Here is a 20,799-nt window from a genome sequence, read left to right on the forward strand (position 1 = left end):
TATCCCTTGCAACTCCTGTGTCCTCCAGTCTCCATCGTGTCACAGGGAAACTGGAACATAAGGCACGATGTAGTACGGAATTCTGGAGTTCCTGGAACACCCCAGGAATGCTGGACCTGCCACCTGGGAAGGGGGAAGAAGAGGACCTGTCAACCATAGCAGTACTGCAGCAGCATGAGGACAAGCTGGGGAGATGAGAGCGACGTGCTGGTGGGGTGGGGTGATGGCACAGGCTCACTTACTGATTCTGATCCTTAGCAAAGGTGAGAGCAGACCCTGGATTTTGGGGGGCAGCAGGGTTTTGGGGAGGGGGTCCCTGCAGGCAATAGGCAGCTCCAGCACATCATCCCTGCAGCTGCTCTGCCTCAGCACTGCTCGGAGCAGTCCATGTGCCAAGTGCTCTGCAGTCCCCTTCAGCTGCGGATGTGAGCAAAGCCCCACTGCAGTTTCTTCATCTTTATTTTTAATAGGATAGAAAAGGTCTGGAAGCAGAGAGCTGCAGCGGGCTGGTGCAGGGCTGCATCGTCTCTGGGCATGCAAAGCACCCCCGTGTGCACAGCGGCCGATCCCCAGTGGGGCTCTGGGCAGTGCTGTGGCCTGGTTTTCCTGCTCCCTGTGCTGCGGGAAGCTGGGTGCTTCCCTGTCTGAATGCCTGCGTTTACTTTGGGACAAAGCATGACCTTGTATGCTTGAGTAGGTTAAAGGTGCTGCCGTGGGCATCCTCTGCAGGTGTACCTGGAGATGTTGGGCTGCTCCATGACTCTGTGGATCCTCTCCATGCCACCCTTGGCAAACTCTGGGTCAGGAATGGATGGAGATGGCGAGAGCGCAGGTGGTTGTGAGCGCACCAGACTCCCCGTAGCCTCCTTCGAGTTATGGACTCCAGAATCATGGGTTGCTTTGGGTTGAAAGGGACCCTAAAGATGGTCCGGGGGGACCCCACCGGGGTATGGTGGTGCCGGGCCCTAAGGATCATCCTAGGCTGCTCCCGCCGCGGGATTGATGAGCCCTGCCGATGCTGCGGGTGGAGGGGAGGGGGTCTGAAGGGACGGTGATGGCTGATGGAGGGCGGCGGGGAGGGGACCCCTCCGGGGCCGGTGCGGGAGCCGGGCGGGCGCAGCGGGGCCGGCGGTGTACGGGCGGGGGCGGGCAGCCGGAGCCCCCCGGGGCGGGCGCGGAGCCGGGGGCCGCAGCCCGGCCCCGGGGCGGAGCGGGGCGGAGCGGCGCGGCCATCCGGGCACCGCACCATGGCGGCGGCGGCGGAGGAGCCGGAGGGGCGGCGGGGCCGGGGGCCGCGGCCGGGGCCGGCGCCGGGCAGCCCCGCGGGCCGGGCGGTGGGCGAGGGCTCGCCCGGGGGCAGCGGCCGCCGCGTCTTCAGCCCCGCCGGGGAGTTCCGCGAGTTCTCCCGGCGGCAGCTCCGCGACATGGAACGGCTCTTCCGACAGTGAGTGTGGGGCACAGGGAGAGGGGGGTCCCCGGATGGCAGCGCCGGGAGGGACGGGGAGCCCAGGACATCCCGGTTCCTGCATCCCCGGCATCCCGGCTTCTGGCAGGGCGGATGTCCCAGCGCCTCCCGCCCCGTGCTTGCGGGCGGGACCCCCCTATTCCTTTTGAGAGGGACCCCCATGCACCCCAGCCTCTTGCGGGAGGGATCCCCCCGGCTCCTTGGCGGAGACTCCCCCCGCCTCAGCTCTGTGCAGCAGGGATGCCAAGGCACCTCCAGTTCCTTGCAGGAGGGATGCCCGTCCTGCCCCTCTCAGGAGAGATACCAGGGACACCCCTCTCCTCCCAAAACCCCTCCCAGGATTGGTGCCTGGGACACCTTCCCCCAGGTCCTTGCAGGAGGCGTTCCTGTGCATCCCGAAATTCTCGCAGAAGGAGCCTCCTGTCCCCCATGTGGGGGTACCCTGGTGCTGAGGCCAGAGAAAGGGGTCTGAAAGAGGGGACCGGGGACCTTCACATTCCTTCTGCCGCATTACCGAGGGATCCCACATCCCTGCAGCTCCCGGGGCCGCAGAGGCCAGGCTGGCGTGTCCTCAGCATCCCTGGCCGCGCTGCGTGCCACCACGCGTGGCGGAGCGTGACTCGGAGCACGAGCTCGGCCCCCGGCCCTTGGGAATGGCGGGGGGGGCGGTTTGGCAGCGAGCCTCCAGCCCTGGAAATTTCCAGGGGGAGCCAGGAATCGGGGTGACTCCAACCGTGGTCACACTGGTATGCGCGGGAGTAGCCGGGGGCAAACGGGACAGCCCGGAGCATCCCCATGGATCCCGCGCTGGGTGCTTTGTGCAGGAGGCGTGGAGACAGCGCGACTCCGGGAAAGCGCGGAGATATAGTACAGGCGAAGGCATGGCTGCGACCTGCCAGTACCCCTCGGCCCGTCTGGCACCGGGGCGAGGATCCGCATCGGCCTCCTGGGTGGTCTCGCTCGGACCCGAGCGGGGAGGCGGAGGAACTGGGGAGCTGGAGGCGGTGACCCCCGTAACACGAGGCCGGGGGGCTGCGCAGGGTGCAGGCACACCCTGCCAGCAGCCCTGGCGGCGCACGGAGCCTCCCCGTGTGCCCTGGGGATGCTGTCACCCCCCGGCAGCACACGGCAGCGAGCCGGGCGCGCAGCTTGCCGCCAGCCGAGCCCTGCAGCGGAGGTGAGCCTGCGGCGGGGACGGCGTGCTCGGGGCCCGCGGGGGGACAGTGGCCGGTGCCGGAGGCGGCGGTGGCCGTGCCGGGTGCTCCGGGCGCAGATGGCGGGGCGGCTGTCGGCGCCGCGCAGGCGGCAGCGGCGGTCGGAGCAGACGTGTTTGCCCTGACAGCTGCGGCGTCTCGCCGCAGCGAAAGGAGCAGCGCCGGGGCTGCGAGCCACTGGGGAGGTTTGGGAGCTGGGGCTTTCCCAAGGGAAGGATGCTCTGGAGCAGAGCCCTGCCACGCTGTCCTCGCTGCTGCTGCTGTCCTCGGATGTGACAATCCGGCTGTAGAGGACAAAGTGAAGTGGGGAATTCTCTCCACAGAGGAGATGGTGCCCTTTGGGAGGTGTAGGATGCTGGTATCCCGAAAAAACAGAGAAGGGGATTGAGAGAAAGGAAGCGCCCTGCATCTGGGGAGGTGGTATGCATGAGATGAAGTGGCAGAGTCAGGCCAGCCAACTCACCCCTTGCAGAGAAACTCTGTGGGATGCAGGATGGAGAAGGACTTTGGACAAGGGCATTGAGTGATAGGACAAGGAGGAAAGTCTTCAAAAGTGACAGAGGGCAGGGTTAGTTTGGATACTGGGAGGAAGTTCATCCCCGTGAGAGTGGGGAGGCCCTGGCACGGGTTGTCCAGAGAAGCTGTGGCTGCCCTATCCATGGAAGTGTCCAAGGCCCAGTTGAACAGGGCTTAGAACAACCTGGGAAGGCGTCCCTGCCCATGGCAGGGGGTTGGAATGGGGTGGTCTTTAAAGTCTATTCAAACCCAAACCATTCCATGATTCTATGATCCTATGCTCCAAGTGGGGTGCTGGAGGCAAAAATCATGTGGGATCTGTACCCATAGCCCCACTCTGAGGGTGGTGGCAGCAGTAGGCAGGGATGAGCAGGACCAGCCCCATTTTGGGGTCCCTGGCAGATCAGGAAAGTGCTGCTGGAGACACGGACGGAGCCGACAGCAGCAGGGGAGGTACAGATGAGTCACGGACCTGCAGCATGGGGAGCCGGGGCTCTGCGTGGCTGCTGCAGTGACAAGATACCAAAAAAAAGCCTTGTCACAACGGGTGCAGTTCCACCTACAATGTGTGGAACTGTACAAAGCGTGGCTCTGTGCTGGCTCCCCGTGGAGATCCTGCTGTGCCACACCAGCACGCTGCTGGCGCAGCCCACGGTGGGCAGGCAGGGGGCAGGGGAGAGAACAGCAGGGCGGCTGCGGGGAAGCTGGAGGGGACTGTGGCATGGCCACAGGCAGGAGTCTGAGGAGGGGCATTCCTGACAGGTCTGTAGGTAGCATCAGTGAGCAGAGCTCACTGACTTGGGGAGCAGTGCCCAGTGAGCTTAGCCTCATGGCTCGCTATCCCATGCTGCAGCCAAGGGGAGCATGTGCTCAGGCTCCTGGCACAGGGAGCTGGCAGCAGGCTTGGCAGCATCCTGGCAGGTTCTCCTGCCAAGTGCCACACGGAAACAGGCACGATCCTGGATAATGCTCCAGGGGGTTGTTAGCGGTTCAGAGGCAGCTCCCTGTGGTCTGGAGAGCTGCCAGAGACCATCAGTGCCCAAGTGCCTGCTCAGCCCTCTTTGTTTCCCAGCCAGTGTGAGAGCGCACAGGTCAGTGTGGGGGGCTGTGTGGGCTCTGCACCCCCTGGTGATGTGTCAGGATTGTGCTGCCATCCTGCAGGTACGACGCAGGGAAAGACGGCTTCATTGACCTGATGGAGCTGAAGCTGATGATGGAGAAGCTGGGGGCTCCACAGACACACCTGGGACTGAAGAACATGATCAAGGAGGTGGATGAAGACCTGGACAGCAAGCTTAGTTTTCGAGAGGTGAGGGGATAGGAGGCTCCACACTGGCAGGGAGATGTCCCCAGCCACTGTTCAGGCTGGTGAGAAGGTGGGCAGTGGCTGTGGTGGCTTTGAGGTCTTCAAGGAGCCAATGCTACCATCTCCCCTCACAGTTCCTGCTGATTTTCCGGAAGGCAGCAGCGGGGGAGCTGCAGGAGGACAGCGGGCTGCACGCCCTGGCCCGGCTCTCTGAGATCGATGTCTCCACAGAGGGGGTGAAAGGCGCCAAGAACTTCTTTGAGGCCAAGGTGAGGCAGGGCTCAGGAGGTCCCATTGCAAGATGGCAATGCACCAGGGCACTTTGGTGCCGGGTAGGCAGGAGGTGGAGATGTTGGGGCGGGCAGGAGAGCTTGGGGGAGGTCACAGCTGAGCATTTCCATCCACAGGCACAAGCCATCAACGAAGCCAGCAGGTTTGAGGAGGAGATCAAAGCAGAGCAGGAGGAGAAGAAGAAGCAGGCAGAGGAGCTGAAGCAGAGGAAGGCAGCCTTCAAGGAGCTGCAGTCCACCTTCACGCAGTGACAGGGCCAGGCAGGACTGGTCAGCGGTGCCCAGAGTGGCAGTTCTGCCTGTGCCAGGTGCCAGCCGTGCCGGGAGCGATGCCCGAGCCGTGTGCCACCCGGGCTGCCGGCAGGATCCCCGCGCGGGCTCGGCGCGGCGCCCGCCTTGCCGGCAGGGCCCGGTCAGCCCCGGCTCCCCCCTCCCCTCTTGCTGTGGTGTCTGTAGGTGTTGTTCGTGCCCCCCACCTCCCCAGCGTGCCCCCCACCCTGAACAGCACCCTGTTCTCTGCCTGCAGCTGCACTGGGGGTTGCTGCTGCTGAGTCCCCGGGGAGCTATGTCCAGAATGTCTGTCCCTGGGACACCTGTGCCCAGACTGGTTTATGCTGGGAGTGCATTGGGAGCTTTGCAGGATGGGGGCTTGTGCAGGTGGCCATGGTGGATGTTTTGGTGGCCATGCTGACCCAGTGTCTGTTGGTATTGCTCTGTCTGACACCAGTGACAAAAGCCATGGCATAGGCCAGGTGCTGGTAGAGGGGCTCTGTGTGTGTGTGTGTGTGTGTATGTGTGTGTGTGTGTGTGGTGCTGGGGGTGTGTGCCCATCCGGCTGAAATGGAGCCCCTCAGGAGCTGTGTCTCTCTTTATTTTGGTCAAAGACGTACAGAAAGGCAGCTGCTGGCTCATGGGGCTGTATTATGTTTTTTTATGTTGTACTCAGCCTGGCAGGATGAGTGTGGTGGCCACAAGTGGTTGCCGTTGGTCACTGAGGCTCTTGTGTTTGTGGGTGGCTGTAAAAACCCACATCTGTCCCACGGTGTCCCCCAAGTGGTGGTATAGGGGGTGTGTTATGCTTTTTTTTTTAATTTAATCCCAAATAAATATTATATTTCTTAAGTGCAGGTTGCTGGGTGCAGTTGTGGGATGGGCATGTCTGTGGCGGGGCTTGGGTAGGGGGAAGGAATCTGGGAAGTGGAGTGTGACCATGGGCATGCAGTTGCCGCTGGAGATGGTGGCACTGAACAGGGAGGAGCTGTGGCTCATTGTCCCATCTGTATGGCACAATGGTTTGGGAAGCAGTAGGGGCCTGATCCAGGTGGGGGATGTGTGCTGAAGGCCATTGGCAGCACTGCTGATACCTGTGCCCTTCCCACCATATGGCACCAGTGGGGTTTTGGCTGCTCTTGACCATATCAAGAGTGAGATAAGGAGACCTTGTGCCTAGGGGGTGGTGGGGTGAGGGGGCAGTGTCCTGGGGAAGTCACTGCTCAGCACTGGGGGGCAGCAGGGCTGCTCAGCACCTCACTGACAGCGTCATGGGTGGGGGGCTGCCCCAGGGAGGAGTGACCCTGTGCCCCAGGAGGGACCCTGTCCCTTCCCAGAGCAGGGCCAGGTGTCCCCACCAGGTCCCAGCGTGGTGCCAGCACACGAGGGGCAGATGTGGCCATTCCCAGGCAGGACGGTGAGTGCGATAAGAACAGGCCATGGGGCTGAGAAGCCTCTGTGCCAAAGTGTGGGACAGTCCCCACGTGTCAGCAGCAGGCAGGGCCACTCCAAGGTCCCCAGCAGTCCAGACACCATAAGAGGGGTGAGCAGCCCCACCACAGCTCCTTCACTCCGCACAACCATGCTGGGAGCCGCCTGTCTCGTCGTGCTGCTGGGCTACGGTAGGTGCAGGGGATGGGGAAGGGTCAGGGCAGGGGGACAGGAGCGTGGGGCCTGCCCTGGCCCTGGGCACGGGCACAGGCAGCCTCTGATGTCCCTTTGCCGGGTGTCACACAGCCTACGGATGCGGTCAGCCGGCCGTGCCACCACAGCTGGGCGCCCGCGTGGTGGGTGGTGAAGACGCTGTAGCCCACAGCTGGCCATGGCAGGTGAGGGGGCACAGGGATGGCCATGGGGACAGGGATGGGGACATTCCTGCTCTGACCCTGTGCCTCTGCCCTTGCAGATCTCGCTGCAGTACAGCCGCTATGGGTCCTGGCACCACACTTGTGGCGGGACCCTCATTGCCCCTCAGTGGGTGCTGACAGCTGCCCACTGCATCAGGTGGGTGTTGGGGTGCTGGGGGGCATCTGTACAAGCAGGATGAGATACCTGAGGGGACTGACACCCCCTGTCTCTCTGGCAGCTCTTCCATGACCTACCGTGTGGTGCTGGGCATGCAGGACCTGTCAGAGGATGATGAGCCTGGTTCTGTGGCCGTGGGTGTGGAGAAGACAATCGTCCATGAGGATTGGGACTCCGAGCTCATCGTGTAGGGAATGGGATGCATAAGGGCTGGATTGTGGGTGGTGTGGCCATGGACCTTTGTCCCTATGGCCAGGGACTCTGTTCTCACGGCCAGGGACCATGGTTCGTGTCTCCTTGCAGCAATGACATTGCCCTGGTCAAGCTGGCAGAGGAGGTGCAGGAGACTGACACCATCCGTGCCGCCTGCCTGCCGGCTGCTGGCAAGATCCTGCCCAACAACTACCCCTGCTATGTCACCGGCTGGGGACGCATCAGGAGTAAGCAGAGGGTCCCTGGGAGGGTCCCCAGGAAGGGGATGCAGGCAGAGGGTGTGAGGTACAAGCTTTCACTCTCATTGCAGCCAACGGGCCCCTGGCCACCATCCTGCAGCAGGCTCTGCTGCCCGTGGTGGACTACGAGACCTGCTCCAAGTGGAACTGGTGGGGCAGCCTCGTGCTCGAGACCATGGTGTGCGCCGGCGGCGACGGCGTCGTCTCTGGATGCAATGTGAGTGTGGGCACTGCGCATGGTGGGTGCCCCAATGGTGTGGAACCGTGGGCATTGGGAGGAGAGGGGATGGAACCATGGTGGCAGATGGCCAGGAGGGATGAGGGGAGTGTTGGCAGGGTGCCCAGGACCAATGGCCCACACTGTCTCTCCGCACAGGGCGATTCTGGGGGCCCCCTGAACTGCCAGCGCGATGATGGGATCTGGGAGGTCGATGGCATCGTCAGCTTCGGCTCTGGCTGGAGCTGCAATATGAAAAGGAAGCCCACAGTCTTCACCCGGGTGTCTGCCTACATCGACTGGATCAATGAGGTTGGTGCCCCTTCCCCTGCCCGTCCCCCCACCCCACAGGGGCTGTTCTTGCCCATTGAGGGTCTTACCATGACCCCCCTGTCTCTCTTTGGCAGAAAATGAGCACGAACTGAGGACGCGGCATTGTGGAGATACCATTGTTGAACAAGATAAAAGCAAAAAACGCTGAGCTGGTCTCACTGTTTCTTTGGGGAAGGGGATGTGGTGGAGCTGGGGACACACATCCAGCCCTGGGTCTGCTGATGCCAAGGTCCTGCTTGTGTGCTGGGGAAGGTGTCCCTTGGGCAGTGGGGCTGGGCTGGACTCTGCAAAGGCTGTCGGGCACATCCTTCAAGACACTTCCAGTTCTCAAGCCATGACTGAGGCAAGGGGCTTTAGGCAATTAGTTTGATGAGAGAGAGGCTGGAGTTTGTCCAGGTTATTCAGGGGAGCTCCAGGGAACCCAGCTGGCCCTTGGGGATGATCTGGAACACTTGGTAGCTCCCAGGGGGAGCTTTAGGGGACCTCATTGGCACTGTCCAGATGAGGGCTGACTTTCAAATGGGGCTCTAGAGGGAACTGGGTTGGCCTTGGGGAGCCAGCCCAGAGAGAGTCTGACTGGTTTGGGAGGGGTCAGGGGTGCCTGCAGGAGCTCTCTTGGAGACGGAGCCTGTGGCAGATGTATGGCACTGCCAGCTCCAACAGCAGGATCTGTGATGTGCCCAAGAGCAGAGCATCTTACCATGGATCTCCTTCTGTGGTGGCTGGAGGAATAAGGTAGGTGGTGGGCAGCTGTCAGAACCCCCGGCTGTGGGGTTCCCAGGAAGAGCCCAGGCTGCCCTGGAGGAGACAGGGAAGTGTTCCAGGAAGAAAGCAGCGTGTTGGTGGGAGCAGGTATGAAGGAGCTGTCCAGGAAGTGGGGGTGGGTGTCACATCCTCAGCCCCCAAGCAGAGCCATCCATCACACCATCACCCCATCGTGGCTGCAGGGGCCCAGCCGGGATCCTCACAGGGTGAGGAGGAGGAGGACAGCGAGCAGGGATTGATGGCAGCAGCTCAGGCTGGGTGGGGGACCTGGTGGATGGTGCCTTGTTTGGGAGACACGGTGCCACTGGACCCTTGAGCGGCACCGTCACCAGCCCAGAGAGCAACACTGGCACCTGCACTGGGGCCCAAGAGCACTGGCATCAGCCCTGGCACCGTGTGAGCCACTTGGGGACTCTCCAGGGACCCCCTGGCACTTGTCAGCCTGACCAAAGCTTTAGCAGGTGAAGAGGGAGGCAGGGTGGGAAATGGTTTGGATGGACAGGAAATGTGCTATGGCAAAGGAACGGTAGGGATCACCCCAAAGGCGATTAAAGGCCTGCCAGTCAGATGTGTGGAGGTGGCTACTCTGCACAGCAGGATGGAGCCAGGTGCTTGGGACACTGGTGTGGGATTGGCAGCAGGATCTGCTGGCTTGGATGGAGAGCTCCAGGCTGTCCATGGGAAGCTGGGCAATGTGGGGTGCCCCTGTCCCCTCTTTGTGTACCCACATGTGCCATGGGGACAGTTGTTTGGCTGGGAGTGCAGGACCCTGGTGTCACAGCCTGTTGTGCGTGTACTTGTGCATTGTGTCCCATCCTCAGAGGGGCTTTGGTGGATGGAGGAGTCCCAGAGAAGGCCCCAGAGACCCACAAGCCTCTCTGCTGGGGCATCAGCCCTGCCCCACCCAGCCAGGCATGGGCACCCCCCCCACAGTGTGTGTCCCCCCACTAACCAGTGTCCCCTGCCCAGGAGGTGGTGAAGAGTTGTGATCCCTCTGGGTGAAGAACCTTTTTCTAACATCCAGTCTGTCCTTGGCCACAGCTCCAGCCATTCCCTTGGGTCCTGTCCCTGGTCACAGGGAGCAGAGATCAGAGCTGCCCCTTGGGAGGAGCTGCAGCCTCCAGAGAGGTCTGACCTCAGCCTCCTCCAGCTGAACAAACCAACTGACTTCAGCCTCAACTACTTTTAATCTCTATGGCTGCATAGAGTTTAACAAATATGTCTTACACTTACATGTTAATTGTCAATTATTGTATTTTGCTCATACAATTTATAACTGACACAGTAAATCTACAGGTTAACCTAAATATGTTATAAGCTTTATTTTTATTAAATATCTAACATCTTATGTACACTCTATAGGATGCGTCCATTATTACGTATTTAACAATATAGCCGAATAAGGGGAAGTTTGAAAGAATACAACAAAACTTTATGAAAGTCTTGGTTTGGAAAGACAGTTGCCTGCTAAAGGAGACAGGAGCCTCCCCTGAAATGGAGGATGCAAACCCTCCCCACCCCTCCGAATTTCTATGAATTTTAAATAAGGGGCTCTCAGGCAAAAAATATGGGAGCATGAAATAACAGTTCTTTAACAGGGAAGGAAAAAATAAAATTATAAAATACAAAGTGCAGTACACTAGAACAACACTGTCAGAGTCAGAACTCAACCTGACACCCTGTGGGTCAGGGTGTTGGTAGCAGTCTGGTTGGAAATGGAGCTACAGTCCTCCTGGAGTGTCAGGCGTGGTTCTGTTGGAGCAGGGGAGTCCTGTAGGAAAGGGGTGTCTTCTTCCAGATCAGTGGAAATAGAAGCAGCTGCTATTCCTCTGGGGAGTCCAGTGGAGAGGAGCTGTGCTGGTGTGTCAGAATCTCCAGATTATATCTGGGTAGGAATGCTTGGCTCCTCCCTCTGGGTGGAGCATCTCACAATGGGATGCTATAGTTCTTATCAGACATGTGGTGACATTCAATAGCCTCTTATCAGCAGATGTTCCCTGCTGAGGGACCTTGATTCTGATCACTTAGGAAGAGAGATAAGGAGCATTGGCCACTTGACATCAGACAACTGCCATGCAGATGGCAATAGAATACATCTTGCCTTGCAATCTGGAACAATGAAGTTCATTACTTTTACTTCACTCTTGAAATATAAATACTCATACAATCACTTTCATAAAATTAACATGTTAGAAGTGATCTTTACCTGCTCCTGAGAATGAGAACTCGGGACACCCAGGGACACATGAACAAAGAACCCTTACACTGATCAGCATCCTGATACTGATGGCCCAGAACATAGGGAAGCACTGCCCTGACACATGGTGCCCACATCCTGGGCTCCCCTTAGGAGCATTGTCTTAGGTTGGAAATGAGTGTGTGTATTCTATTCCTATCTGTGGAGCAGTTATCTTCTGTTAAATTGGCAGTTTTCTTTATCTCTACCATGACCAATCCTCCCTCTGCGGAGATGTCTTCTGGTAATGGGCCAGTGAGTCTCACCACATGGCTGATAAAATTCCATCATCCCATTGTGAGAAGCTCTGCCCAGGGGGAGAAGCCAAGCATTCCTGTCTGGATAGAATGTGATATTTGGAACACCAGGGCAGCCTTTTCCCACTGGATTCCCAGAGGAGCAGCTATCTTTCCACTGGATTCCCAGTGCAAGAGCAGGCCCATCTACATCACCACTGGACCTACATCCTTCTACAGGATCACTGCTTCAACAGAACCACAGCTGGCACTGCAGGAGGGCTGCAGCCACCATGGAATGGGACTGCTGGCACCACCCTGACCCACAGGGTGTCAGGCCGTATTTCTGACTCTGTCCATAGTTTGTTTGTACTATTACATTTGGTTTTTTTTTTAGCTTTCCTAGTAAAGATCTATTATTCCTATTCCCATATCTTTGCTGGAGAGCCTTTTAATTTCAAAACTATAACAATTCTGAGGAAGGGGGCTTATATTTTCCATTTCAAGGAGAGCTCTGCCTACCTTTCTTAAACAGACACCTGTCTTTTCAAACTATGACAGATTTTTGGCACCCAATGTGTGGCTCGAGGGCATAGAGAGAAAAAGGGTGAACAAAGGGAATAACAGTTCTTGAATAATCTAATTTTTGTGTACTAGTATAGAAACCCCATTTAGTATCACCATGTGGTCCAGCTTTCTCTGGTTTGGATGGCACATGATCATGGCTGTACTTCTCCCATTTTAAGCCCCTTATCTAAACATGGGTCCTATAACTACGGCTACTGTGACTGTTTTCCAATTTGTTTTATGGGTTAATAAGGTGAGGAATTCATGGATCTTTACGTTTCTCTGGATGGCAGGCACATGGATTCAGAGCTACCACACACTGACTGGGGTTTTTGGGGTTACTTTAATAGTGGTATCTACTGTGATGAAATGACACCAGGAGAAATTTTCTCCCAACCCTTTAACCAGCTCTTTGGGACTGCCCCACCAGTTTTCAAAGGGTTCAGGTCCATTCTAAATGCTAATGATACCATACAGTGGTTGGTGTTACTGATAGGCCTGTTCTATTTAGCATTCAGAGATAAGGGAAAATTAACCTGGATAACCACACTGACACCTACCCCAGAGACAAGGGATGCTGCTGCCCCATAGCCTGACCCTGCCCCACAGCCCATCTCAGAAATGAACCACCCAGATTGGGTGGGGGGTCTGGTGAAAGAGATGGGCCAGATGCTGAAGGAGTACATTTCCAGAGCTGGTGACAAACCCTCCCCCTGCCTCAAAGAGGGAGAGTCTGATGGTGCAGCAGTGGAACCCACAGATGTTACAACCGTCCAGGTTCCAGCTGAACTGCAAAGGCAATCACAGCCAGCAGCACTCACCCCTGTGGAAACAAGGAGACCTAAGATGAAATCAGAGCACACAGACAAGGATAAGAAAGGAGGGCCCTCACAACCCAGAGGGGAGCCAGAGGTTGCAATCATTGCCGAATCCCTGACATACGAAAGTCTCTGTAATCTCCACAAAGTCATTGTACGACGGGGACGTGAAGCTTGTACAACCTGGTTACTCCAGGTCTGGGACCTTATGGGTACAGGAGTGCAACTGGATGGTGGTGGGGCAAGGAATCGGGGACCTTTGACCCAGGACTCAGGTTGAATCAGGTTTTTGTAAGGGAGTCTGACACTGTTAAGTCAGGGACAGAAAGACAGATTCCAGTCTTCAGGTGGGTCAGAAGACTGAATAAAGGAATTATTAAAAAGTAATTCCTTTATTAGCAAGAAGTTTCGAGCTTTATAGTCTCACTCGCTAAGCTGAGACCTGATTGGTCTCAAAGTAGAAACATCTCACATTATTGGTGACTATGAATAGCACACTGTGGAGAATCATAACTATGAACAATGGTTACAGAAAGAGAGATAATAATCGTTTTAATTCTTTCATCTAAGATTCCCAGGCTCAGCCTGGGAGAAATTGTCTCTGTTCTTTCTTCCACTGAACTGAGAATATCCCTTTCCCTTTGGGAGTGACTTTTAATGAGTGCCAAAGAGAGGTTGGTCCACAGGGAGAGAATGCAGGACCACCACCACAGAATGCGCTGGAAGACTCTTGAGGAAGGGATCCACCAGCTGAGAGAAGTGGCAGTATTGGAGGTACTCTTCTGGAGGGATGGACAGCATGATAATGACCCTGACCAGGTCAGGTGCTCAAGGCAAATGCTGTGGAGTCTGGCAAATCTAAGGCCATCTCAATACACCACCTTCATTGCAATGATTAATGCTGATACCAACCGAGAGACAGTGGGGTCTGTTGCAAACAAGCTTAGAAATTATGAGTGTGATTAATGGCCTGATGCAGGCTCATGTCTCTGCTGCAATTAAGGAGTTCAAAGAGGAGATGAGGGAGATGAGGGAGGAGGTGAGGAAGATCAATGCAGCACCCGTGGGAGTCACAGGCCCCAAAGTCAGAGCCCAACGTTCCCCAGTTAGAGAGAGAGGGTACATACCACAGGCTGACCTATGGTTCTTTCTGTGTGACCATGGGGAAGACATGGGAAGGTGGGATGGAAAACCCACTTGTGTCCTGGCAGCACCGGTGGATCAACTCAAGGAGGGAAACACTAACTGAGGGAAATCCAGTAAAGTGAAGGCAGCCTCTACCTCTCATGACCGAGCTGCTGAGTATGATCTGCCAGATCCCCTTGAAGGTACCTCTACCATGTATGCCCAGGAAAGAAATAATAACCAGGGTTAGAGGAGCCCTGCCTCTAGCTAGGGAGAGGCACGGGAAAACCAGATCTTCTGGACAGAGTGGATCCAATGGCCTAGGACATCAAAACCACAAAAATATGATGCCTTAGTGTTGCAGTGTGTTTTTAATTGGCAAATTAATTGTTTGATTTGTGGTTTGGTAGTTCTTTTGGGTTTTTTATCCCCCTGATTTTAGAGTGACACAGACCTGCCTTTGTTATTTAATTGAGCCAGGTGTCCACTTATCTGTCTGTTACTTAGCTACTTCCCTACCAAGTTCCAAATGCTTCCCCCCCATCCAGTTGTTAACCCCTCCTGTCCCAAGCAGTTTTCCTCCCTTATATTCCCTGCCTTGTGTTCCACCCACAGTTCTTACATTGTATCCTCCCTTGAGACCTGCCCCCCCTTTATAAACTGTTGTTTGCCCTCAGTTCATTGCCTGGGACCCCAAGACTCGGGGAGTTTACCATCAAATAAAGTAACCCAGTGCCACCCAGTCCCATGCTGCTGCTGCCCTTTAGTTCCGCGCTGTGCCTCCACTGGTAGCTGGGATTCTGCGGAGCCCCGGAAAAGGGGGACTGTCATCCCCCCACTGTCACCATCTAGCTGGGACGTGCAACACCTTAGTTGATACTGGTGCGCAGTGTACCCTGATACCATTGGGACGTGTGGGGGTGGAACCTGCTTCCATCGCTGGAGTGACAGGGAGATCACAGCAATTGACCCTCTTGGAAGCCGAGGTGAGCCTGACTGGGAAAGAGTGGCAGAAACATCCTATTGTGACTGGCCCAGAGGCCCCGTGTGTTCTGGGCATAGACTTCCTCCAGAAAAGCTATTACAAAGACCCAAAAGGACTCAGATGGGCTTTTGGCATAGCTGCCGTAGAGGCAGAGAACATGAAGCAGTTGAACACTTTGCCTGGACTATCAGAAAACACATCTGCAGTAGGACTCCTGAAGGTGTAAGAGCAACAAGTGCCAATTGCCACCTCGATGGTGCACCGCTGGCAGTATTGGACGAATCAAGATGCCGTGATTCCCATCCAAAAAATGATCCATGAGCTGGAGAGCCAAGGGGTGGTCACCAAAACCCTTCACCCTTTAACAGTCCCATCTGGCCTGTGCACAAGTCTGACAGAGAATGGAGACTGACTGTGAGCTATCGTGCCTTGAATGAAGTGACTCACTGCTGAGCGCTGCTACGTCAGACATGCTGGAACTCCAGTACGAGCTGGAGTCCAAGGCAGCAAAATGGTATGCCACTGTTGACATTGCCAATGCATTTATCTCCATTCCTCTGGCAGCAGAATGCAGGCCTCAGTTTGCTTTCACCTGGAGGGGCGTGCAGTACACCTGGAACTGACTGCCCCAGGGGTGGAAGCACAGCCCCACCATCTGCCATGGACTGATCCAGGCTGCACTGGAAAAGGGTGAGGCTCCAGAACATCTGCAATACATTGATGATATTATTGTGTGGGGGAGCATGGCAGTAGAAGTATTTGAGAAAGGAAAGAAAATCATCCAGATTCTGCTAGAAGCTGACTTCGCTATCAAGAAGAGCAGTCAAAAGACCTGCCCGAGAGATCCAGCTCCTGGGTGCTCCCAGTTGCAATGTGGACGACATCAGATTCTCACTGAGGTCATCAACAAAATTACCGCAATGTCTCCCAACCAGCAAGAAGGAAACACAAGTTTTCCTGGGTGCCATAGTTTTTTGGAGAATGCACATTCCCGAGTACAGTCTCTACCTGGTCACCCATAAGAAGAATACTTTCCACTGGGGCCCTGAGCAGCAACAAGCCTTTGCCCAAATCAAGCAGGAGATTGCTCAAGTGGTAGCCCTTGCCTCAGTCAGGACAGGACCAGAGGTGAAGAACGTGCTCTACTCTGAAGCCAGGAGCCATGGTCTGTCCTGGAGCCTTTGGCAGCTTGTGCCTGGGGAGACTCAAGGCCAACCACTGGGATTCTGGAGCTGAAGTTACAGAGGGCCCAAAGCCAACTGCACCCCAAGAGTGAAGGAAATCTTGGTTGCCTATGAAGGAGTTCAAGCTGCCTCAGAGGTGATTGGCACTGAAGCACAACTCCTCCTGGCACCCTGACTACTGGTGCTGGGGCAGATGTTTAAAGGAAAGGTTCCCACTACTCACCACACCACCGACACCTCATGGAGCAAATGGATTGCCCTCATGACAAAGTACACCCATGTTGGAAACCTGAATTGCCCAGGGATTTTAGAGATAATTACAAACTGGCCGGAAGGTGAGAACTTTGGTCTCACTGAGGAAGAGGAACAAGAGCAAGTGACACGTGCCGAAGAAGCTCCACCGTACAACCATCTACCAGCAGAGGAAACACGCTACACTCTTTTCACTGACGGTCCCTGTCGCATTGTAAGGATGAACCAGAAGTGGAAAGCAGCCCCACACGACAGGTTGTGCAAGCTGCTGAAGGAGAAGGTGGATCAAGTCAACTTGCTGAACTCAAACCTGTTCAGCTGGCCCTGCATATTGCTGAAAGAGAGAAGTAACCAAAGCTCTACCTTTATACTGATATGTAGATGGTGGCCAATGCTCTGTGGGGCTGGCTGGAAAGGTGGAGAAAGGCCAAGTGGCAATGTAGAGGAAAACCATACTGGGCTGTTGATAAGGGGAAAGATGTCGTCACTCAGGTAGAGTAGCAACCTGTGAAAGTCCACCATGTAGATGCCCATGTCCCCAAGAGTCAGGCTAATGAAGAACACCAAAACAATGAGCAGGTAAATCAAGTTGCAAAAATAGAGGTGTCAAAGATGGATTTATATTGGCAACATAAGGGGGAGTTGTTCCTTAGCTCGATGGGCCCATGATGCCTCAGGTCATCAAGGCAGAGATGCCACCTATAAGTGGGCACGAGACCGAGGGGAGGATTTAACCAAAGACAGTATTTCTCAGGTTATCCATGACTGTGAGACATGTGCTGCCATCAAGCAGGCCCAGCGAGTGAAGCCCCTGTGGTATGGTGGGCGATGGTCCAAATACAGGTATGGGGAGGCCTGGCAGATCGACTACATCACACTGCCCCAGACACGCCAAGGAAAGCATTACGTGCTGACCATGGTGGAAGCCACCACGGGATGGTTGGAAACCTACCCTGTGTCTCATGCTACTGCCCGGAACACCATCCTGGGCCTGGAAAAACAAGTCCTGTAGAGACATGGAACCCCTGAGAGAATTGAGTCAGACAACAGAACCCATTTCAAGAATGGCCTTATAAATGCCTGGGCCAGAGAACATGGTATTGAATAGATATATCATATCCCTTATCATGCACCAGCTGTCAGGAAAGTTGAACGGTACCACGGACAGCTTCAGACTACCCTGAAGGCATTTGGCTATAACAGCTCGGGGTTTTCAGGGTCTGTCCAACCCCAGCAGCCGTCAGTGTCCCAGATAGAGGAGTAGCGCTAAGTACAGCCTGTCCAGGTGCCTCAGGCAGGCTCCCAGCCACAGCCAATCTTAGCCAGCACCTCAGCTCTTTGAGTGAGATCAGCTCTGCGGCGAATTCAGCTCTTTAGCAATTTCAGCTCTTTGCTTGCCAAGTGCCTCAGCAGATGCAGGGATGAGAGAGGAGAAGAGTTGTATGAAGTTCCACAGATTTTAATAATAAGCTTTATTGGCAGATTCTGCTAAGGGTGACGGTGACAGCTCTTCTGCCATACAGGACAGAAGTAGGGGTTTATATAGGGTATGAGGGTGTCGTGGTTTGAGAGGAAGTAGGTTTTTTGGGATGCTGTGGTCAAACCAGTAGGTGCTCAGATTTGAATATTGGCACCTGCTGTGGCCACTGAGGATATGGATACATCTCTGAGAACACAGGGGGGTTAAAAGCTGAGAACTCCCAGGGGTAAACTCTCTTGGTGAAAGAGCTCGGACCTGCCCTGCCCGGCTCTGAGCTGGGCGGGGAGGGGAAGCCACGAGGCCTGGGTGAGGTAGGCCAGGACCTGGACAGAGAAGGGAGGAGAAGGCCCTGCAGGATGGAAGGGTGGAGGAACCCTGAGAGACATCGGATCGGACAGCCCCCCCGGAGGGGAGAGAGAGACAGGGCTGGTGTCTGTGCTGTGCCACCTCGAGATTTGATAGCACGGCCAGGAAGGAGAAGGGGGAGTGCGGGGAGAAGGTGCCGGCAGGGCAGCCATGGGAGCTCTGCACAGGCCGAGCCTGAGACTTTGAACCCTTTTATGGATGATGGGAACCTTACAAATGCTGATTCCTCCTGGAGTCGAATGAGAAGAGAGATAGAGATGAAATAGGAGGAAATGGGCCACGAGAGAAGTTGAGAATAATCTTAGGTGAGAGGAGCTGATGGAGTGGCCTTTGGCTGGACTGTTCTTGTACAACCATGGACAGAACCACTTTTCCTGTGACACAGAGACTGAATTTATGGGGGAGGCAATGGCTAGGAGCCAAGAGAGTGCAGTGATGTGATGTGAAGGAGTGCGTGAACAGAGACAACGGGTGAGGAGGGTGGTAGTGGTGCCCACCGTGAAGAAGAAGAGGATCTCTGTTCTCGAGACCCCTCGGCCCCAGGGGGTGAAATCTGGGGGGGACAGGTGTCCCAAAGGTGAGGGAGTGTACTTTTTCTTTGTGGAACTGGGCAAGGCACCCTTGAAAAGGAAAAACCCTAGAAGCAGCTCTGGTCCATGTGCAGTGGTGAGAGCACTGGGCATGGAAGGAAGATGTCACGCTGGCACATGATCTCAGGGCGGCACCACGTGTGACATGAGAACACAAGAGGTTTCAGCTGTGTTTCCTGGGGAAGCCCATGGTGCAAGAGAGACTCCTCTCTCCTTGATGAACTGAGAATTGATTATCTGAAGGGTGGTGATGGATCGAGAGTTGATGATCTGAAAGGTGGATGTATGGGAAATTTGGTAGGGGGGAGGAGGAATGTGACATGTAAGGTTTTCACTCCAAATTCTGCGTGTTTCTCTTTATGTATAGTTGTAGATTAATAAAGTTTTCCCCCTTTTATTCCTAAGCTGGAGCTTGCTTTGCTCTATTTCTGATCACATCTCACAGCAGACACCAGGGAGAAGGTCTTTTCATGGGGGCACTGGCATTGAGCCAGGCTCAAACCATGACAGTGGGTTTTGGGAAACAGTCCAATAGTAAGGATTGAGGTGAATATGACCTGTGGTCTTACAGAGAGATAACGAGGGTCCAAAGGCAGAAGAGGGGTTTCTTGGTCCAGTCATCATCACTAGGCATTTCTTATCTTAGGCAACTGACCACCAGGGAGGCCTTGCAAGCCCTGTGGCTGCTACAGTTGTAGGGGAAGCCTTTAGAAATTGAGAAATGGACTTAGCAAAAGCCACCTGGATGGTCAATACCCAAGGGTCCCTCAATTGAGCTGGTCCTGCCCCGTCTGAACCCTTGCACACAGTGGATGGAGATAAAGTCCCTGTGGTACATATGAAAGGTATTTTAGGAAAGACTGTTTGGGTTAATCCCACCTCAGGCAAAGGCAAGCCCATCAGTGGGGTTGTTTTTGCTCAAGGACCTGGTTACACTTGGTGGGTAATGCAGAGAGATGGAGAAAGCCGTTGTGTACCACAGGGAAACCTAGTCTTAAGTGAGAGCTGTGTGTAAGGTTTCATTGTGTAGAGTTTATTTATTTGGGTATGATGCAAATAGTAATAGAATAAAGAGTGAGTAATGCCTTAGGTTGGAAATGGGTGTGTGTATTCTATTCCTATCTGTGGAGCAGTTATCTTCTGTTAAATTGGCAGTTTTCTTTATCTCTACCATGACCAATCCTCCCTCTGCGGAGATGTCTTCTGGTAATGGGCCCGTGAGTCTCACCACATGGCTGATAAAATTCCATCATCCCATTGTGAGAAACTCTGCCCAGAGGGAGGAGCCAAGCATTCCTGTCTGGATAGAATGTGATATTTGGAACACCAGGACAGCCTTTTCCCACTGGATTCCCAGAGGAGCAGCTATCTTTCCACTGGATTCCCAGTGCAAGAGCAGGCCCATCTACACCAGCCCTGGACCTTCAGAGGAAAACTCCACCCTTCTACAGGATCACTGATCCAACAGAACCACATCTGTCACTGCAGAAGAGCTGCAGCCACCACTGAATGGGACTGCTACTAACAGCCTGACCAACAGGGTGTCAGGTCTTATTCTGACTCTGTCCATGGTTTATTTGTTTGAACTATTACATTTGGTTTTTTGGGGTTTTTTTTAGTTTTCCTAATAAAGAACTGTTATTCCTATTCCCATATCTTTGCTGGAGAGCCTTTTAATTTCAAAGTTATAACAATTCTGAGGGAGGGGGTTTATATTTCCCATTTCAGGGGAGACTCCTGCCTTCCTCAACAGACATCTGTCTTTTCAAACCAAGACAGACATCCAGCACTGAAACACAAGGAGGAGGGAGAAGAGCAGTGGGGCCCATGGAGGAAGCCCAAAAGAGCATTTCCCCATCTCTCCCTGAGCTCCCACTCTCCTCCAGCTCCACCACACACCCCAACACCACAGCTGTGCCACTGCAGTGCTCCTGCTCTGCTCTCACCTCCACTCAGGATGTCCCAGGAAGGGACAAGCCACTGCAGTCCACATCATGGAAGAAGGAAAAGAACAAGATGGAGCCATCTCTGCCCAAACTCAAGCACCAGCACACCCAGCTCGTGGGACAGCCCAGTCGCAAGGCTCCATTGGCAAGAGAACTGGGGA

General features: G+C 55.0%; 2 protein-coding genes across 2 annotated transcripts; both read left to right on the plus strand.

Moving 5' to 3' along the window:
- Window positions 1–1,247: 1,247 nt before the first annotated feature.
- On the plus strand, window positions 1,248–5,043 carry EFHD2 (EF-hand domain family member D2; the record flags this gene model as incomplete). The annotated part of the gene is made up of 4 exons (XM_084220033.1): window positions 1,248–1,444; window positions 4,357–4,504; window positions 4,636–4,770; window positions 4,909–5,043. The coding sequence occupies 4 exons, from the start codon at window positions 1,248–1,250 to the stop codon at window positions 5,041–5,043; spliced, it is 615 nt and encodes a 204-aa protein (XP_084076159.1).
- A 1,600-nt stretch (window positions 5,044–6,643) lies between these two features.
- LOC311162177 (chymotrypsin-C-like) lies at window positions 6,644–8,180 on the plus strand (the record flags this gene model as incomplete). The annotated part of the gene is made up of 8 exons (XM_084220384.1): window positions 6,644–6,683; window positions 6,799–6,890; window positions 6,968–7,065; window positions 7,148–7,273; window positions 7,390–7,526; window positions 7,610–7,755; window positions 7,915–8,067; window positions 8,163–8,180. The coding sequence occupies 8 exons, from the start codon at window positions 6,644–6,646 to the stop codon at window positions 8,178–8,180; spliced, it is 810 nt and encodes a 269-aa protein (XP_084076510.1).
- Between the last annotated feature and the right edge of the window lie 12,619 nt (window positions 8,181–20,799).

Source organism: Fringilla coelebs, assembly GCF_963513975.1.
Source record: "Fringilla coelebs genome assembly, chromosome: 22".
Lineage (NCBI taxonomy): Eukaryota > Metazoa > Chordata > Aves > Passeriformes > Fringillidae > Fringilla > Fringilla coelebs.